This window comes from Mizuhopecten yessoensis, unplaced genomic scaffold (assembly GCF_002113885.1).
Source record: "Mizuhopecten yessoensis strain PY_sf001 unplaced genomic scaffold, ASM211388v2 scaffold7831, whole genome shotgun sequence".
Lineage (NCBI taxonomy): Eukaryota > Metazoa > Mollusca > Bivalvia > Pectinida > Pectinidae > Mizuhopecten > Mizuhopecten yessoensis.
The window spans coordinates 45,003-65,898 of record NW_018407244.1 but is presented as its reverse complement, the minus strand read 5'-3'; the positions used below and the strand labels follow the sequence as shown (position 1 = coordinate 65,898).

The 20,896-nt window shown below is 36.7% G+C and overlaps 1 protein-coding gene across 1 annotated transcript; it reads left to right on the top strand.

Moving 5' to 3' along the window:
* Positions 1-13,727: 13,727 nt before the first annotated feature.
* LOC110454393 (integumentary mucin C.1-like) lies at positions 13,728-16,695 on the top strand (the record flags this gene model as incomplete). Its single annotated transcript, XM_021503871.1, has 6 exons — positions 13,728-13,886; positions 13,968-14,031; positions 14,446-14,835; positions 15,040-15,521; positions 15,704-15,755; positions 16,640-16,695. Coding segments are annotated over 6 exons (1,203 nt in total), but the record flags the coding sequence as incomplete, so codon positions are not given.
* Positions 16,696-20,896: the final 4,201 nt, after the last annotated feature.

Sequence of the window (20,896 nt, the reverse complement as noted above, 5' to 3'; positions counted from 1 at the left end):
TTTCCTCAACCTTTCGACTTTACAATCAGTTAGACCCAGATATCTCAATCTCTTACCCAGTTTAAGAAACTAATTAACATAACTAATAGTATACCTAATAATGGTACTCAGACAGTGTTAAAAAAACCTCTGGTGATAGAAATATCAATATTTTACTGTGTCAAATTAGAAATAATGCTAGCAACATATACTTTGATTACTTTAATGATCATCTATTATAATCTGCTTTATGTGAGTGTGGTTATATACAGGAAACAAGTTATCATTACTTCTTTGACTGTGCCAGATACAACAATCACAGACAATTACTCTCTACTACTCTATTCAATGATTATCACTCGCACTAGACTCTACATACCTAACTAAATGGTTGAAACCAATGTTACAATGAAATTAATAAAAATATCCTAGAGAGTGTCTCATCCTTTATCGTGAACTCAAGAAGATGTATATAACTTTCTATACACTGTATCAACTTATATCATAATGTACTAATATTTTAAACATGAACATCAAACATGCTGATTGTTATCAATATCATAAAGCACTTACTATAAACACAGTGTGAATATGATATACTCACCCCTTAAATCAACATGGACTTGTGGATGTAACTAATAACAAGTTGTATAATTATATTCCTAACGTATTATAATGTGAATATTAATATACCATACACTATTTACATAGCTAATTCATAATATGTAATGTATATAAGCCTAATATTCAACTATTTATGAGTCACTTTGTGTGGATTTTGAACTCATAGGGAGGATCTAGTAAAGGATTTGTCTAAAACTCACTCATTACTCTGGTGAGGTCAAGAAGTAGCACAGCTTGACCTTTGAACTTTCATAAGTAGTTCGAGTTATGTCCCCTTTACTATATGATATCTGTTTTGTAAATACTTTTTGTCTTTTTTTCAATTTTTCATTTCGCAATAAATTATAATATATATATATACTGTTTTATACAAATACATGCAGGAGAGAACTGATATAGGACTAACCTGTTGTCCGATCCAATTCATACAACATCATGAATAAAATTTGTTGAAATGAAATGAAATCATAAATTGTGTTACACAAAAGTCCCAAAATGACCCGTCATTTGCTAGACAAGCTACTATACTATAGTTTATATAGCAGTTAACTGTTGATTGAGACAGGGAGGTGTAATGATATAAGTCTATGAGAAAAGGAAGTGCGCTATGATATAGTTTTATGATTGAGATTAGTATATTTTCGGGAAGTTGTTGATCAGTGTTTTAAGAAGTTAACACAAGTAAAACATCAAAGGCCAATTATATCTCGGCGCAATGTTTAAGGAGTACTGCATGTATCCCTGCTTAGTACTTTAGTTTGACAGTTTTGCTCTTCAAAGAAGTTTATTATTATGATTTCGAATGAAAAATCAAAATAATTTTATATAGAAAAAGTTTTCATATATTGTATCATTCACTGGTACACAAGTTCAAATCTTACTGACTTCAGTTACATCAAGTAATTAGTACATTAGTTTAAAGTGCAAACTAAGAAAATGAAACTGGAAAAAAAATAATTAGAAGACTTTGAAGTCATGACAACATTTTGACAAGTAAAACTTCCTATTAATTGCGTAACATTCTTCTTTAATGAAGCTCTTAATCTACTTCCTCTATCAAAATATCTGAAGCCCTTTTCCATTCTTTTTGTTGTGAAAAAAACCATGCATAGTTACTATTCTTTGCTGATATTTAAGGATTGTTAGGATCCTATTTCATATATTGATATTGATATCGAAGAGCTATGTAGCCGTTATTACATGTGTATTCAGTGAATGACACTATTTACAATGGCAGTGACCCTCGTTGTATTATCACTATAATTTTAAGATATTTTTACTGGGGACCACGTTATAAATTCAGTGTGCATTCTTTTAAAGATTATGTTATCTCAGTCGCAACGTGCCATTGTTAAATAGTCAAATGCACAAAATGTTTAAAATATCAGTGAAACCTAATTCCAGTTTGGATGCCCATTACTGCAATTAGCATAGTTCTGCAGAATATCAGCTAACAAAATTGCTAGTTCGATGCTCACGACAGCGTACGGTGTTTGGCTTTGAAGATAACTATAATAAATATAGACAAAACTTAGGTGGTTTTAATAGGAAGAAAAACACACTGTACTTGCTGTGGGGAGAGACAAAATTAGTGCTTTTAAGGGCCTGTCACACGAAATTGACCGTAACAATACCGATGTAGTACCGGCGTTTCCGTTGTGAAACCGTTGTTTTACCGATTTAAGAGACGATGTGCTACCGAATTCTACTTTTCTGTCACTTCAGTGTTACCGAGGCTCCTTATACCAAGGTGCCGCCGTTTTTCTTACGATGTGCCACTGTTGACCGGAGCTACAGCGGAGTGATACCGTTGCGCTGCCGATATTACGGTAGTACATCTTTAGTACATTGGCGGCGCATCAGTACTACTTCGGTGGTATTCGGTAGTACTATGGTATCACATCGGTTCCAGTACGGTACAAATTGAGGCCACCGTAGAGTCGCTGATCATTTACGTGGCGCTAACGGTGCTCTACCGACATCAACGAAGCCATACCGGAGTACAACCGATGTACTGCCGTTGTAGTTCCGTTGCTTGCTCCGACAGCGCATTGGCGGAAATGTTTGATCATGTTCAAAAGTTTCTTCCGTCGCCTGCCGTTGCTTAATTTTTCGCCGATGTCCTGACGATGTACTACCGTTCCTAGCGATGTGATTCCGTTGCGCTTCCTTGCTAGTACCGATCCCCGTAAATCGTCAAATTTGTGCTTCGATATAGCTCCGACGACCCAAATCGACTAGGTGTGACAGGCCCTTTAAGTTAACGTGAGGTGCTATCGGGAGAACATATTAGATACAGTCTTTAATTGTACCACAATTCTGGTGACCATACCCTCAATAGAATAAATGTAATTATCTTACTTTTTATGAAACAGTTAATTTGATAAAACGAAGAGATATCATAATTCAAAATTATTGTCTTATATGAAATAGTAAATATAAGGTCATAAATATGTTCTCTAAATCAATGTTGTTAACATTTTTTAAGCATGTTTAAGGTCTAATAAAAAGGAAAAAAATCAAGGAAAGTTGTATCTGAAAAATGAGACTATGACAAGTAAATACAATAAAGTAGTGACTATGACAAGAAAATACAAACTTTCTCTAACATAGTAGTGTATTATTTACCGTAAGAAAATATTTAGCTCAGGTTGAATTGAAGAAATTGCCATAGTACACCCTGCCATTCCCAGTAATATCGATTATTTTCGTAAAATAGTATAAACGAGATAAACAATTTAAATAATCATATGGTTGAGAAAAGTACCACTGCTAATGGTAGGAAAACATGGGCACAAAAGCTCAATTTGAATGGTTTCAATCGGACAGATACGTGCACAACCCCTTGTAACACAAATTACTAAACATATTAAGGTTACAGTATATAATAATCTCTCATATCTTGACAGCAAATCATCCATGTTGAAATTAGAAATAGTGATTAGTCATCTCAGTACACTTTGTAACATGTAACAAGATACAAGCATTCATATTTTCTGGGAATGTTAAGAAGTACAAAGAGTTTGTACGGTAAAGAAGTATTACTAGATGCACTCGGTTCTATGTTACAATGCGTACTGTCAAGTAAAATCATTTACAAAACAACGTAATCGAGATCTCAATAGTTTGGAGGCATCATCATCAGCAAACCCAGTTATGATTTACCGACAAATGACATAGTTCCACAGTAGAAGACAACATTTTGTGGCTTTAAATGCTCGGGCAGAGAAATAAAATTACGTAAAAAGGGACATTATTGCGTGTGGTAAAATTCGATGTGCTGTCACCAGTCTTTTAATTTGCGATATTTATCGATTTGTCCTTAGCATTGACTGTTACGAATACATTTGTCCATTACAACTGATCAAATAATGACCAGGTGCGAATTATATTTGTTGTCACTTAACTAATTTAGGTAATATTTTTCGTAAATGGCCGACCATAATTAATGCATCCTTCGTACCGACATTGACTTCCCCAACCTAATAAATAAGTTACTTTTAAAGTTTATAATTAGTGTAATTGACTACTACTGATTAGCTGACATTTTCCATGTTTATTTTAAGTTAATACACGAATTAACAACGATTTGTAGTACGCATTATACAAATTTTATCATGATAATTCGTCCACTATAAAATACGTCGGGAATAAACTATGTATTTCAGTGACAGGTCACTCAAATTATCACTGAGCTTTATTTTATTTTAAAATGAGGAATGAACGTGTTTTGTTTTCATCCCAGACCATATGGAACAATACTACCTTTACACAAACATTCCTTTCTGGGAATTAAAGCAAATTAATTTACGAAATAAAATTACTTTTCTAATATAGCTACGGCTGACACACGTTTTTGGGTTCGGGCGATTACCAAGCCAACGCAAGAGTATGTATTGTCGTTTAGTAAATATTATCAACTCAGATCTCATCATAATTAGACTGTTAAAAGATCGGATTTTCCCTTTGCCAGATATTAAAAATGTTAGCCTGTCTTTAAAGTATGAATACAATTAAAATCGTTTATGTTCTTTAATAGATATAACTTATGATTATTATTGATGCTTTATTTGATAAAGACGTTAAGTTGACAGTGCTGACAAGGTGAGTGAAATCCAAAGAAATAGCGTAGGTGTAAATGCCGTATTTATACAGACGTCAAGTTGACTGTACTGACAAGGCGAGTGAAAACCAAAGAAAAAGTGTAGGTGTAAGATGAATAAATGCCGTATTTATATAGACGTCAAGTTGACAGTGCTGACAAGGTGAGTGAAATCCAAAGAAATAGTGTAGGTGTAAGGTGAGTAAATGCCGTATATATATACACGTTCAATTGATGGTGCTGCTAATGACAGTAATATTGAAATTTGGCAGTGTCGCAGTGTTGATAAAAGTAAAAGTAACCGGACTGTTTTGGCAGGGCAGTGTATTTGGACACATGATATGACACACAGAGTCTAGCAATTTGTATATAAATATAACAAATTAAAAGACGAACTAATCTATAAAATGTTAATCTGACTGATAATTTGCGTATGCCGATCGAGTCCCAATTAAATTGCAAATAATGTATGATCGGTCACGCGTCGATAACAAATAAGAATTTTGTTTTGCTGTTAAGTTTTAAGTATTCATGCACACGGTTATCACATAACAGTTTATAAACAGGAGGGAGGGGGAAGCATACGCAGATAGCGAGAATGGAGTTACCAGATATGTAAATTGGGGAGATGTCCTTGACCAGATGAGGTGGACACAAAAACACATTTTGATTCTGTGAAAACTAATCTTATCTAGAACCATTTTGCCTCTGCAAACACTTATCAACTTACTAATTAGTGCACAAACCCAGACACAATCACAAAAACTCGCGAACCCACATGGCCACTGACTTGTCTAGGTTGTCGGAAATAACGCAAAACGAAATGATCTTGTTGAAAATGAGTTGTTGCTGTGATAACGAAAGTTGGCACCGAGACAAATCCGTGAAAGCCAGCCAGGCTGACACCCTACATGCTACTATATGTAAACAGGTTTATATACAATTTTTTTCGATCGTTATTACTGTTTTGAAAAACAATTATTTAAACTACACGCACATATTCTCACCGATTTGCACTTTTTTACTATTGGAACAACTACAGTTGTACCTCACTAATCTGTACAGCACAGTCGAGTGCTTACCGAGCATGTAAGCTCAATTCATGGAAAGCTAGTTTTGAGAAAGAAAAAAATGTTCGTGGAAGAATGCACCGGCGAGGTAGGTGGCGATATTTATCCATGTGTATTATTTCTATGACATGTTAGTGATATACCTAGAACTTGTATTAGCATACTGTTTCTTATCGGAAAGACGGCTATAAAAGGGAGAAAACCTAACTACAGCCGAGTGTGGGGACGGTGATCAAGTGAGACTAGTTGCGATAACGTAGCTTTCTGGCGACGCCGAGAGATGCTTTTATATATTGCGTCGTCAGAGCTACGAAGCAGTCCTATGCCAACTAATGGAGCAAAATTAAAATTGCTAATCTGTAAGATTACAAATGATTCACAACTCATATGAGTATAATATTATCAAAATATTGCATAATTGTTGAAAAAACGAATCCTTACCAACGAAAAAACTCTTTCAAGAAATTAACGAAGTCCGTAAATAGAAACGACCACCATGACAGATGTTATCTCAATTATCCGTTCTATATATGGCCTGCGTGACCAAATAAAGTATTACTACTGATACCGCCATGTTTACTACAATTTCCATATTGGGTCATAACACCCATATTTAGACGTCTGACCTATAACGGAGGGCAGACGAACTTTCCAACATGGCGGTCAATTCTGATTTCGATTGCGCTTGCTACGTTAACTTGACAAGTTAACGATATTTTAGACACACTTTAACTTCAAGTTGTGCATGATATCAGCGGAAATAGTACATACTACATCTCTATTTATGGATGCGGACCAATGTGCTGTCAATTAATTAAAAAAAAAATCTATCAACTTTTGCTGAACTAAAAACAAAAGTAATCAATTTAAATCTTTGAAGTTTTTTTTTTTTTTTTTTTTTAAGTAAATATGTTTTCCATCTGAGAAAAAAATAGAGTGTTGCTGAGCTTTGTCGTTCGCTCTTTCTATAACTGGAACCAATAGGAGATCTTACTCTAGTCAAAAACTGCTAAAAAGATTTTGAATACATTTAGTTTGACACTCCTAGAGCATAGGTGCGAGGACCGAATTGGAAAAAGGACTGAAGCTTTGGTAAACAACTCCTCTGCATGAAGCAACCAGAGGCGTGAAACCCTCCTTTGCTTGATATATCGGACCATAAATATCAACATAGTTCATACCTTGTGAAATGTCTTTTATCATCGATAACCTCAGCGTAAAATATAAAATACCTCAACATCGGAAACAAATGTTAGCCTTTGTACGTTTGGCACTCTCACACCACTTGGCGATTAAAATGAGATATTACCTAAAACATCCTTCTTATTAATCAAATATTTTATTATACTGTTTTTCTTTAACTTCTATGTTTACAAATGGACACAGAACGACAGAGAGAGGGCACCGACTGTCACTGATGGTACATTACATATTGCTGAAGGATGATTTCCCGAAGAGGGACTGTGACGGCAAGATTTTGGAGGTCAGTCATCGCTGCCACAACAAACTGTGCTTCAGTATACAGCACATAGTCATCGATACCCATGACGCCAACCAGGCCAGAAATTACTGCAAATTACTAAACAGATGTTCCGGTTGGCATGTTCCAAGATGTCTGATGTGATCAGCAGGTACGTAATACATGTATTTTGTGTTTAGGTCAAGGTCATCCACTGTGGATGTGACACCCTACATGTATGTGTGGAAGTCTTCTCCACATTAGAGTCATACCAAATGTTTTAAAAACTGGACCAAATGACTCTCTTAACGTGATTTTAAAGAACTTGCCCACTTAGTGTCAATTAAATATGACATGGTGGGGTGTTATTTAAGATAGATCTAAACATGGAATGAATATTTCAATGGTAGCAGTATGAAGCGGATCTGAATCCGTACTACCATGAGCCAGCAGCCGGCTTTTGTGTTGATATGGACCTGTCTTTATTTGTATTAATAATCTATTTATTTATTTATTTATTTATTTTTCTTTCTTTCTTTCTTGTAAGATATATATTAAAAAATAGCAAAGACTATTTCTTAAGGTATCAATATTCTAATGTTTCATTTATTTTTCTCAATCATAACTCTGTCTTTCACATACATTTCTTAATCAATTTTACAGGCATGTAATTGAATAGTGTGTGTCTCTTATTTCTCTTCTGAATTTCACCGCAATGATTAACTTCGTGCTTTATTGTACAAATGTCTTTTTTTTGTTCTTCATCTAGGTCCTTGGACACAGAGCTTCCAGCAGTGATTGGAGACCCAATCCCACTACACAGTTCTTTAATGGCAGTTCCCGGTCCATGGTTCACAGAATAAACCGCCCTATGAGCTCTCCCTGAACAGTTACGAGTAACGTTCACTCTTGATGGGAGAGACCGCTTCAGCTGTCTGTTCACATATTTTACCTTTTGGGTCGACAGGTTCCACAGGGTCATTTCCAACACGGAGTCACCGAGACGGGCATTCACTTTCTCCATCAGTGTATTTGACACAGTTGCCTCTCCATCGCTGATCTTGAAATCACTTGGTAAGTATAAGTTGTCTGTTAGCCAGTTATTTCTTTTCTTCCCTGCACACACTAGTGATTTGGTCCTGTGCTCACAATATACACCTTGGTGATACTTCACGATTACCTCCCTTACACCTTGAGCAGCCCTCTCCTATCACTGTCTTTCATCTCAGCTGGTGTTATGTTAACATTCTGTAATCCTATCATCGTGGTGTTGAACTGTTTGTACAGTAATTAGTCTTTACTGTTGTGTCTGTTATTTGGCTCTTTTCTCTAAAGAATTGCTGGTGTCCTGTTTTTGTGTACATGAAGTCCAAAATTGAGGGGGTATAGGTCTTACAATTAAGTTATCTCCCCTGATCTTTAGACAATATGTTAATTGTTTATATTTCTGAGTAGTACAGTATCTGTACTTTAATAAAAACTAGAAATCATAAGTCAAAGTATAATGTTTATTAATATATTTAAATGTACATTTCGAAATCGATTCAATTTTCATGTCTTTTCTTGCAGGAATCTCCATCTTCAGTACCAGTAGAAGACTTGACCTACCAGCATAAGCCTTGGAGCCAACCACTTCCCATTTTAGTATCATACCGTATGGTCCTGACTTTTTCAAAAATGGTAAATTTGAAAAATATGTGGGTCCTATAGGACACAGTGAGGTCAGTGAAGTCAGTTAATGAAAATTAAATCTACATGTTGACTAAATTGCTAAGCCTAATGCCCCAGGCTAGTAAAAAATGTTAACTTTGAAACATAAGTTGGGCTTTTTTTTCTTTCTTCTTTGAAACAACCTTCAAACTATAGTTCACTAATAATTATGTTGTATCTCTCGGCTATATATGACCCCTGGAAGGGGCTAGCATGATTGTATTCTACGGTGGTAACAGACCTGCAGAAAACTTTGGTATGTGTCTATGGATGGCCAGTAGGTGTTTTTCATTATAGGACACTAATTTCAAATATTTCAATGTTATAAGGTCACCATGCTGGAGTGACAGGACCCTAGGAGCAATCACAGTTAGTACGAGTGTATCTATCGTTTCATAACCTGCAAAGAACTTAATTCATGTACTTAATTTCTAAGTACAAACAGACAAACAATAAAGAAATGATGATGTTACAACATCTCTCATTTACAAGCTTTACCTGGTCTATAGGTGACATGCAAACACAATTAAATTAGCTCAAAGATGATTCAAAATATGTATTAAGTAGTTATGAAAGATGATTCTAAATCAATATTAAGTAGTTATATATAATTATGGTTCCCATTTTGTAACCCTAAACCAGCATTCAATTTCTCCATATTCCAATATTGGAGAAGCTCTATTCCTTTTAAAAAACTAAATGATAAAATAATTTCATCTTTTACATTTTAATGTAAGAAAGCATTATATAGTGAACATATTTTGAACCTAAAGCATGATACCACTGTACCAGTATCTTCAGAATCCAGAGGCTGCAAAAGATATAAACAGGACAATTGCAATTACAACACAGAAATGATTAATACACAACAGTGATCTCACCAAGTTATACAAGAGACACATGGACCTGAGTTGTAATGCATTTATGTTCTTTGTTGTAGTGATGTACAAATCAAACAAAAACAGAACAAAAGTTCATTTAATTCAAAAAGGCTTTTTGAATTCCTTGAGAGAAATTCATAATGGGAGTTACCAACCTATATTATTGATATATCATTTTTGGCGGGTATATAATTGTCGGACATACGGTATATATTGCTGACAATTTTCAGAAAAAAATGATAAAGTGGAGGAATGAACAACACGGGGGTAATGAAATAACAATTTCAGATATAGCGACTTAAGACATAACCATCCATGAAGAGTGTTTGGTTCTAGTCTATCTGGATCTGAAGAGGATGATTATTGAAATTTCAGCCAATTAACCGTCTTTGGCCCCTCCCAACAGGCCCTAGGGAAGGACCAGATCCTGAATGTTCATACCATCAAAATTCAGTCACATGATACAAAAATGTAGTAATTCCAAACAACTTTGAATTTGTACCCAACAGTGTTATTTCCCCATATAAACTACAGTAAGGCCAAAACAAGGTTTACATTTGCTTCGGGAACCAGATCATGACCTACCTTGTTTGTGTCCTGTGGACCTTAGGGAACATTTTATCACCTACTTTATATCCATGGAGATCATTTTAATAGTCCGGCAAAGCTTACATGCATTGTTATGGTCTTGGGATCCTGACCAAATTTCTTCACAGAATAATAACAATTGAAATGCATAGAAATTCATTTTTCTTACATTTGTAATTACACTGTAAGTATATATTGATCCATACAAATTAAAAATAATCAAATAAAATTGCCTGCTTACTGACCAAACCTATTTTTCTCTGGAATGTTGCCTCAAAATCATATATTTTGGTTTTAGCCTAAACATTGACCCTTTCTCAAGGAAGAATGAATGATCCAGAGGCAGCAAAATATTCATAAACTTTAAATAGGCCTACAGGACCCTTCCATCTATAAAGAGTGTTGGCTTTTAGCATATCGGTGCCTAAATAAGAAGACTGTTGACAATTGAGTCAATTTGACCTCTTTTTGGCTCAGATGAGATCCGCATGTAATTAATAAATGTGGCTTGCATTTGACTAGCTTAAGTTCACAGATCATAAATGAAATACTCATTGCCTACCAAGATGTTCGAATGTCCTGTTGTTGTATGAATGCAGTAAAGAACAAATTAACAAGGATACATATATTTATATAAAATGTACCAAGTAATGGGAAATGAGTTGTATATAACCAGTTGTTTATGTTTGTATATGTTTGCAGTATTTACAAAATTTCAAGTTGTACTAATATTTCCACCAGGATTTGAACCTGGGTCTCCCACTACAGAGTGGCGAGTGTGATGACCATTACACTATAGAAATATATATAGCACAACTGACCTTTTCTTTCAAGATTTTTTTTCATTTTTAAAATGTTTTCACCTTTGCATTTATATTTACATTTTCCCTTTGCTTTTCTTATCACATTGGAAACTAATTGAATTTTACGATCGGCGGCGTGGCACGTGTGTGTATTAACCTCTACAGTTAAGAAAGCATCGCAACACATTATCTTTAAAAATACTTAAGTAAGCGACGATGTATGTTCCTCTTTTGCATAAAGAATAGATCTTTCGATCCAAGTGCGACATGTATGTGAAAGTGACGATTTGTTTATAAAATATCCCTGGCGCGGGTCGCTTATTTCTCGCATGTTATAGAGGGCCGGAGTTCTGTCGTTAATCGACGCCAGACCGATTCGGACTAACGTGTGTAAAGAAATCTACTGATCGTGAAGCGTCTTCAAACTATATCTCTAAAATTAATCTGAAAAGTGATCGACATCAGAAGATATGTTATGCATATGACTATAATAACATACTTAATTGGATGCACAAAACCAATACATCAAAAAGTTAAAAGCTTTTAAGGGTGCCTGAGTTATGAATTTATTTAGATTTGCTCAAGACAAATTAATATTAATGATTTCAGCTTCTGAAACCAAATCTGACTTGTTCACAGCTGCAAGACTTTTAACTCACCTCCAATACAATACAGTCAAAACCTGCCATACTACATTTTACATAATTTTGTGAATTAAATTTCGATGTCTAAGGCTATGAATGCAATTAACTTATTAAAGCAGTGCTCGTCCTTGAAGTTGTTTACCCAACAACTCAAATATCTAAACACCTCACGAACGGGATATTTTAAAAAAATGTATCCTGACTGGACTTGATCTCTGAGGAAGTGTTACATCAAAAGTCTAATGTAGGTGTTTATGACCAGGTATCTCAATGGTCTATGATAAGTATTTGTAAACAGGTATCTCAGTGGTCTAGTGAAAGTTTGTAACCAGGTATCTCAGTGGTCTATAGTAAGTTTTTGTGGCAAGGTATCTCAGTGAACTATATTATCTTTTGTGATCAGGTATCTCAGTTGTCCATAGGTAGTGCGTCTGTTACTGTTTGTGACTAGGTTCATGTAACTCAGTGAACTATAATTAGTGATTGTGACCAGGTATCTCAGTGGTTTATAGTATAATTAGTGTATGTGACCAGATATATCAATGATCTATAGCTAGTGTTTGTGACCACATAGCTAAACTGACTATACGTGTTGTTGAACATTGACTTAAACGTTACATATAATCAGTAGTTCAATTTTTCATTTTCATATTTATGAACTGATTATTTCACACGTTTCGAAAAGTGAAACATATAAAAATTAGTCTAAGTCATGGCCCTAGGTCTACTCTAATTCCGTGGTGAAATGACGAATCATATCTACATGTAGCTTATTTTTTCCAAATCTCGTGAGCTACGTCCGCTTAATACCTTTCGACTTATAGGTCAGAACAGGGAATTAGATTGCTATCGAAGTCGGTGCTAGAATTGACCATTTTTGGCCAGTAAACCTGCTTACACTATTCTGATACCCAATGATTTCATCAGAGAGAACAACTAAAAAGACGATTTACACTCTAAAGTGTTTTTACCTAGGGGGCATATGCACATCTTTTATAATTATTCATGTTTTTTGTAATATTTGATTTTGAGCACACGGCTTTTTCCCCATAACAAACATTCCAAAGGTTGGCAAGTATGCATTTATCATTTATTAATATGTATTATTTGTTTACAAAAAATAGGTGCAATAAACGCCTTAATTAAATACAGATACAATTAAAGGGTAGAACAAGTATTAGAAATAATAACGTTAATGGTAAAAGACAGTGTACATGTAAAGGGGACTTAATGGAATGTTTGATGCTAGTAAAAAAAAAAAAAAGTTTCGTTGTTTTTAACTAAATAGAAGAGACAAAACTGATGAAATAACTTGTCAAAATAAACTTTTTTCAACACGTCTAATAATAATATCTCGTCGTCAGAAAGCTACGTTATCGCAGCTAGATTAAAACCACAGGGGTTCATTACACCTGTGTATGTTTATGTGTGTTGTGATCGATATCAGTGAAGCATATGTGTATTTCAGACTTGTGTAACGAACCTCTGTGATTGAACCGACTGACTTGAAGAAAATCGCATCAGGGTGGGGAGGGGGACGGGGAGTCATGTTGTGACCAGAGACATATAAAGCCAGTAGTATATACGTCTCTGTTGTGACACATAATTCGAACTGACAAAGTAGCTAGGCTACGCATACTTACTTTGAACCTACACATGCGAGTACATACATGTATCTCAGGCGGCTCATCAGCATTGTCGTTGATAAACAAAGAAATCCTTCGTCTGACCGGTTCTCCTTTGCACTAAAGTTACTAGACTTGCACAGGCCTAGCTTTCGAGAAGCCGACGGTTTCTTGTTGAAAGAGTGACAAACACCATAACCATCAATACCACAACTACCATCACCACCACCACCATCACAACCACCGCCACCACCACCACCATCGCCACCACCACAACCACCACCGCCACCATCACCACCACCGCTCCAACCGTCACCATCACCACCACCGCTACCACCACCACCACCATCACCACCACCACCACCACCACCACCANCACCACCACCACCACCATCACCACCACAACCACAACCACCATCACCACCACCACCGCCACCGCAACCACAACTACTACAACTACATCGTCGTTGCTGGTTTTTAAGGATCGTTATGATAAGGTGGTGATGGTGATGATGATGCAAGTAGTATATGCTTTTAAGATCAGTTGTATCTTACCCGGCAATCACCAACAACATTACAACAAACGCCACCACCAACACAACCAACCCATTAAGCATTACCACCATCATCACTGCCACTAGTAACACAACAGTACCACTATCAACACCACTACCACCACGACCACAGCCATCATCACCAGTTACAACTACTAACAGCATCACCTGTACCACCACCATCACAATGGCAACAACCGCCACACAACTACAAACAACTTCAACAGTACCACCATCACCACTTCTAACACCACCACAACAACAACCGCAACCATCACCATCACCACCACCTCCAACAGCACCACCATCACCACAACCATCACCATCACAACCACTACCATATCGACACCACTAACACGAAGATCACCATCACAACTGACACTATCATAAACACCACAACAACCAGTAACCTCGATCGCCAGCGCCACAACCACTACCACCATAACCATTACCACCACAACCGCCACCACCAGCTCCACCAACGCAACCACCATTACAACTACTAAAAACATCAGCACAACCACCATAATCATCACCACTAGCACCACTACAACAATAATAACCACCACTACTACAACCACTACGACTATCACAACCACCAGCATCAGCACCACAAACATTGCCGCAACCACCACAACAATCATCGCAACCACCATTACCACTTACACAACCACAACCACCACCGCTTCAATAACTGCATCCACCATCACCACCAGTACCAACTCAAACACAATCACAACAATTACCACCTCCACCACATTAACCAGAACTTCTACAACTACAATTTGTATCACCAGTACATCAACTTTCATCAACTTTCATCAACTTTCATAACCACCACCACCACCACCACCACCACCACCACCACCACCACNACAACAATCACCACCATCACCACCACCACCACCACCACCACCAACACCACCACCACCACCAACTGACACAACAAACACAACCACCATCATTCCTACGAACTTCTTCAACACCTACATCACTATTACAATCACCACCATCATCACCACCATCAACACCACCATCAATACCTCGACAACCAACACAAACCCCACCACCATCACCAACTACTCCACAACCACAACAACAACCACAACTACTATAACTAAATTGTGTATCACCAACATCACCGTTTGCACAACAACAATTATCACCATTACAACCATCACAACCACCACCATTACCACTATCACAACCACCAGCATCAAAACCACTACCGCAACCACGACAACAATTACCGCCACCAACATTACCATAACAATTACCACCACCACTATTGCAACTACCACGACAATCACCACCACTATCACAACCACCAGCATCAAAACCAAAACAAATATAACTATAACACAACCAGCACCATCACAACTAACACACTCACCACAACCACCAAAACCACCAAAACCACCACCATTACCATCATCATCATCACCACCAACACTAACACCACCATCACCATCACTATCACCAGTACAACATAATCATCACAACCACCACAAACACCACCGACTCTTCCATCAACACCTCCAACCCCACCTTTACTATCTCAATCACCATCAACATTGCCAACAACACCTCCACAAACACCACCATCCAGCATTGCCACCTTCACAACAATCACTATCACCAATACCACTACCACTTCCATTAATACTTTTACCACGACAACCAACATCACCATTACCACCTCCAACACCACAACCACCATCATCATATATTGCCTCGCGCATGAATATTTGTATGATGTATACCTTGGGCATGAACAATTAAAGTAGTTCGCAAAAATGGCTACAAGCGTGTTGTCGCATTTACAGACACAACAGAGTGATTTAAGTTTAGCAATAGGAATCTGAGCTGAAAGTAAGATTTTTTATTGTTTCGATTTTTTCCCAGGAACAAACTGTCGCGCAAGGATAAATACAATGAACACCGTGAATCTGACCACGATTGAGTTATTTTCGGAAGTTTTTGGGAGGAATCAAGGCGTGAATTTATTTGTTGATTGAATGGGAATCTGACTACAGTCGGTAGATTCTACAACAGCCTCGTTTTTTTACATGTCGTCAGAAACTGAGGAAACCGTGGCTGCGAGACGCGTGATACTGATATCGTTTGAAGTGAGTGATCTTGCGATGGAGCACAGGGGTTCGTTACAAATGTTTGAAATACAGATATGCCTTGTGTATGTTTATGTGCCCTGTGACTCATATCAGTAGGTCTATATCATATGCGTCAGTAAGTCTATAGCATATGTGTATTTCAGACATTAGTAACGAACCCCTGTTCATCTCTACAGTGTAACAGACGATATTTCTGATGAATTTCATGAGTGTCAAAATAGTTTCCATTGCCGGCATTGGTTATTTTAACCGATGTGCATTTTGTACGATATTGCAGACCTTGGTCTTGTTTTTGTTGTAATACAAGTATTTCCTTTTTTCTTTTGCACATTTACATTGTCAAGTCACATAATGCCCAGCGATATTTCAGCAGCCGTCATGTTTATTTACACTGGATATTGTAGTACCGGTCGATGTTGTATTAATACGCTACGAATTATGTCTCGTGGTGCATGGTATTTAAAGTCCCATCAACGACACAGATTTCAAATAGCATATATAGTAACAATGCCATGCAAATGTAAATATTTTTGTAGAAACGGAGGGTGTGACCCCCCTTGGGGCAGAGAAGCGGGGAAATAGATGAAATAGGGAAAATAGATGAAAAAACTTTCAAAACCGTATTCTACTATAGGGATTCATTCCTATGGATGATAGTAGGGTAAATATTTAGTTAGAATTGTGAAACAAAACTCAAAGGCTTATAATCACTTTTATACATTAAGCAAACAGATAATCATCGCAATGTGCACATCAATGAATAATTAAAGAGTGGTATGTACATGACGTCTTTGCAAAGAGCCTAAAATGCAGACAAAAAGAGGTGAGTTTTTATGTATTCTTATATTTGGCCAGGGTATTTGACTTTCTAATAGCAGATGGTAAGATATTCCACAACGTTGCCGAAACCCTCCGACCGCAATAATCGTGACGGCTGAATCAAAATGGAACGTTTGACTCAGCCAATAATTTTGTTCATAATTGAGCTAAACAAATGAAGCAGTGCTTCAGGACATATTTAAATATTTGTGTAGGCAGTGGATCAAGCTCACAGGACTTTGATTGCGAGGTTATGATGATATTGCGCAACTCGTCCTTGATTGTTGGTGAGAGCTTTGTCAATGGTTCCTCATCAAATTTAATGTCAGCAGTAGAGATCACTTCCGATATATTTTTCCGATCGAGCTGATTTTTTTCCAGAAAATAATCAATGAACTTGTTCACCTTTCTGACCCGTGTAGTTTTTGGGGAGTCTGAACAGCTGTCTATGGTCCTTACTACATTCTTCAATTCTTTCGAAATAATAAGCCTTCTTTGACTGAATGAGAAGTGAACCAACTAGTCGACATTGACTCTATAAATGTTGGTTGATTTTCCTTATAACACGGGGCATTCAGACACCGAGCGACAGTTTGAAGACACTAAATTCAGAGTAATAACTGACTTACAGAAGATCTTTCGATACTTTTGTTGCGTTTTTTAAAAGTGAATACATGATAGATTTATAAACGTCTGTGTGATAAGCAATTGGCGGCCTCGTTTCCAGATGAATTAGTGGCAGTCATTAATAAATCATTTCACATTATAGCTCTAACGGGCCACCGTAAATGTCTACCGGCTTGTCGCCTCACTGAATCTATGTGAACAAAATACAGTTGGTATGATTAAAATATAAGGTTCATTTTATCATAACAAAGAGTATCGGATTTTGTTTGCATCTGATTTGCAGCTAAAGCATTTCAGTGCATGAATAATGTAAAACTTATTCACTGGAGTTTAAAAAGCTGTTGACCTTCAACAAGATGGCAGACATTACGACAGGTATTACATAATATGAGGTAAATGCGTTTAACTTCCCGCAACATCTATCACAGTCTCAGTATTTTGTGAACACTGGTTTGTTTATAAATCTCTTTTCGGATCCTGTTGTGGTCTTTTAATTTAGATTCAAGTTACTTTGTTTTATTGTATATCAAATATGTTTACTCACCTGCCTCGAAGTGTCTGTAATGCTATGCTGTTATATCGTAAATCAGTAGTCTATTAACTATTTTTATGTACCTCTTAATATTTGACCAGCAGATATCTTGAACGATTACGGAACACTTACTTTTAAGGTAACTGTGGTCTTGCAGGTAAACGTTTCAAACAACATTATACAACAAAATCACTTGTGCATGCTATAAAGACCAGTAGTTCAATTATTTATATGGAAAAAACCCTGGAAATTTAGTCCAATAGTCATAGCATAGAAATAAGTACTCATAAATGGTATTTTTTTATATGTATTCGGGGTTTAGATAGACTTTCGGTAAAAAGCAAGACATTATATAATAATATATGAATAAATAGATTGATAGATAAATCAATCAATAAATATTAGGCATGTTGTACATTGAACTACTACTCATTTGAAGTCATGTCAGCTCATATATTACATGTACACTTAGGAAGTTTTAAGACACCACAGACAAAATCCATCCCCCAGTGAGATAGATAGTTGGGTTGAGAAATCGTGCCGGGTGGGAAAACGTGTCACCTATGCCATCTGTTTTGCACGATTTCTCACCGCGTGAAAAAATGTGTCTGGTGAGAAATCGTGCCGTAACTAACGTCAATCCAGCCAAGCGTTTTACTTGACAATAAAGCAACATACTAAATGTATTTTGTCAACAATTTATAAACGATCCAGGAACACTGACCAATGACCGATTGATGTTATCGTTCAAGATGTGTTACCTGCATTTTTATTTCGTTTTACTCCTTAAGGAAAACCGATCTTTTTTTTAACAGATTGCTTTGTTTTATTGCGGCTAACTATAAACACTCACATTGACAACGCAGAGGTGGACGCACAGTCGAAAAATTGCCGATCAACATTATATTATAATATGAAGAAGAATGGCATGTATATGTAATGTTATACTACCTTCAGATCAATGTCATCTTCTTAAATATCTGCTCTCAATGTACAAAGGTTTTGAATACAATGTGAATCACGTACGAAAACTTCAAAAGTTACCCTTTTTCCAAATGTAATGTACAAACCATTACTGGATAGTGCGGTAAACAGTTGGATATTTTAAAGTAAAGCAAGGGCTTATTTGGAAATTATTCAAATAAAACAAAACTAAAAGAATGATTTCTTTAACGATATTATGTGCATGTATAGATGTCGACAGCTTATTTTGAAAATCGCAAAAAGGCAGGAAATCCGTATACAAAAAGGTGTTTATTTTTTCAAGTTATTTAAATTTCTAGGCAAAATAAAATCCAGCAGAATTAAATTCTGTCAAAAACCTAAGAATCGGTCTAGTGTCAGTTCTTTGCCAACTCTAATAATCTGAAGAAAAATCATAGAAATGTATACAACAGTATTTTTGAAACTCTTAAGTAATAAGGTCTATCCGTTCTGTAAAGGGGCTAGTACAGGACGGGACTGTGCATTGTGGCGATTACAGGACGGGACTGTACATTGTGACAATTACAGGACGGGAATGTACAGTGTGACGAAAACAGGACGGGACTGTACATTGTGACGTGTACAGGACAGGACTATTCATTGTGACAATTACAGGACGGGATTGTACAGTGTGACGAAAACAGGACGGGGCTGTACATTGTGACGATTACAGGACGGGACTGTACATTGTGACAATTACAGGACGGGACTGTACAGTGTGACGAAAATAGGACGGGACTGTACATTGTGACGTGTACAGGACAGGACTATTCATTGTGACAATTACAGGACGGGATTGTACAGTGTGACGAAAACAGGACGGGACTGTACATTGTGACGATTACAGGACGGGACTGTACATTGTGACCATTACAGGACGGGGCTGTTCATTGTGACGATTACAGGACTGGACTATCCAGTGTGACGATTACAGGACAGGACTGTACAGTGTGACGATTACATGACGGGGCTGTTCTTTGTGACTATTACAGGCGGGGCTGTACTTTGTGACAATTACAGGACGGGACTGTACAATGTGACAATTACAGGACGGGGCTATACAGTGTGACGATTACAGGACGGGGATATACAGTGTGACGATTAAAGGACGGGCTGTACATTGTGACGATTACAGGACGGGACTGTACAGTGTGACGATTACAGGATTCTCGCAAGTAAGGAGCGGTCACTTTTGATTGCCTTTATCAAGGTAACAGGATGCTTCTAAATTTACATTGACGGACGATTCGGTATTTATTAAACTGTTTTATAAAAGTTAAATATCTTGGCCAAATTTCATCCAAGAGCTCTGACTGAAAAGCACTGTTTTACCTGATCAACATATTATTGAACTTAGCCTTACCTGTGTTGGAGACCGTTATCCAGACCCTGAGTCGAAAAGAAATTCGTCGTCAAGGCCACCGTGACATCTTCAGGTGTGTATTTTAATTAGTAATACAACTGATGCTTTTTGGTTATAAAAGTTATTTCTTTAAATCGTAGAGCTTGAATACGTTAATAATTGCTGTCCTGACTTGTTTTGAAAAATAGTTTTAATACTCTCCACCTAATGAGGGTAGATTGAGTTAACAGTGTTGAGTGTAACCTTCATCTAATTACAAGCATTCGACGTACAGTCAACAAAATACAAGACAATAATGAGAACGAAAAGGGCTTTGTATGTATCTTATTAATTACTGGATATCTGGCAAGAATTGTATATATCATAAAGTGCATCAAACACATTGCACTTTTGATTGATG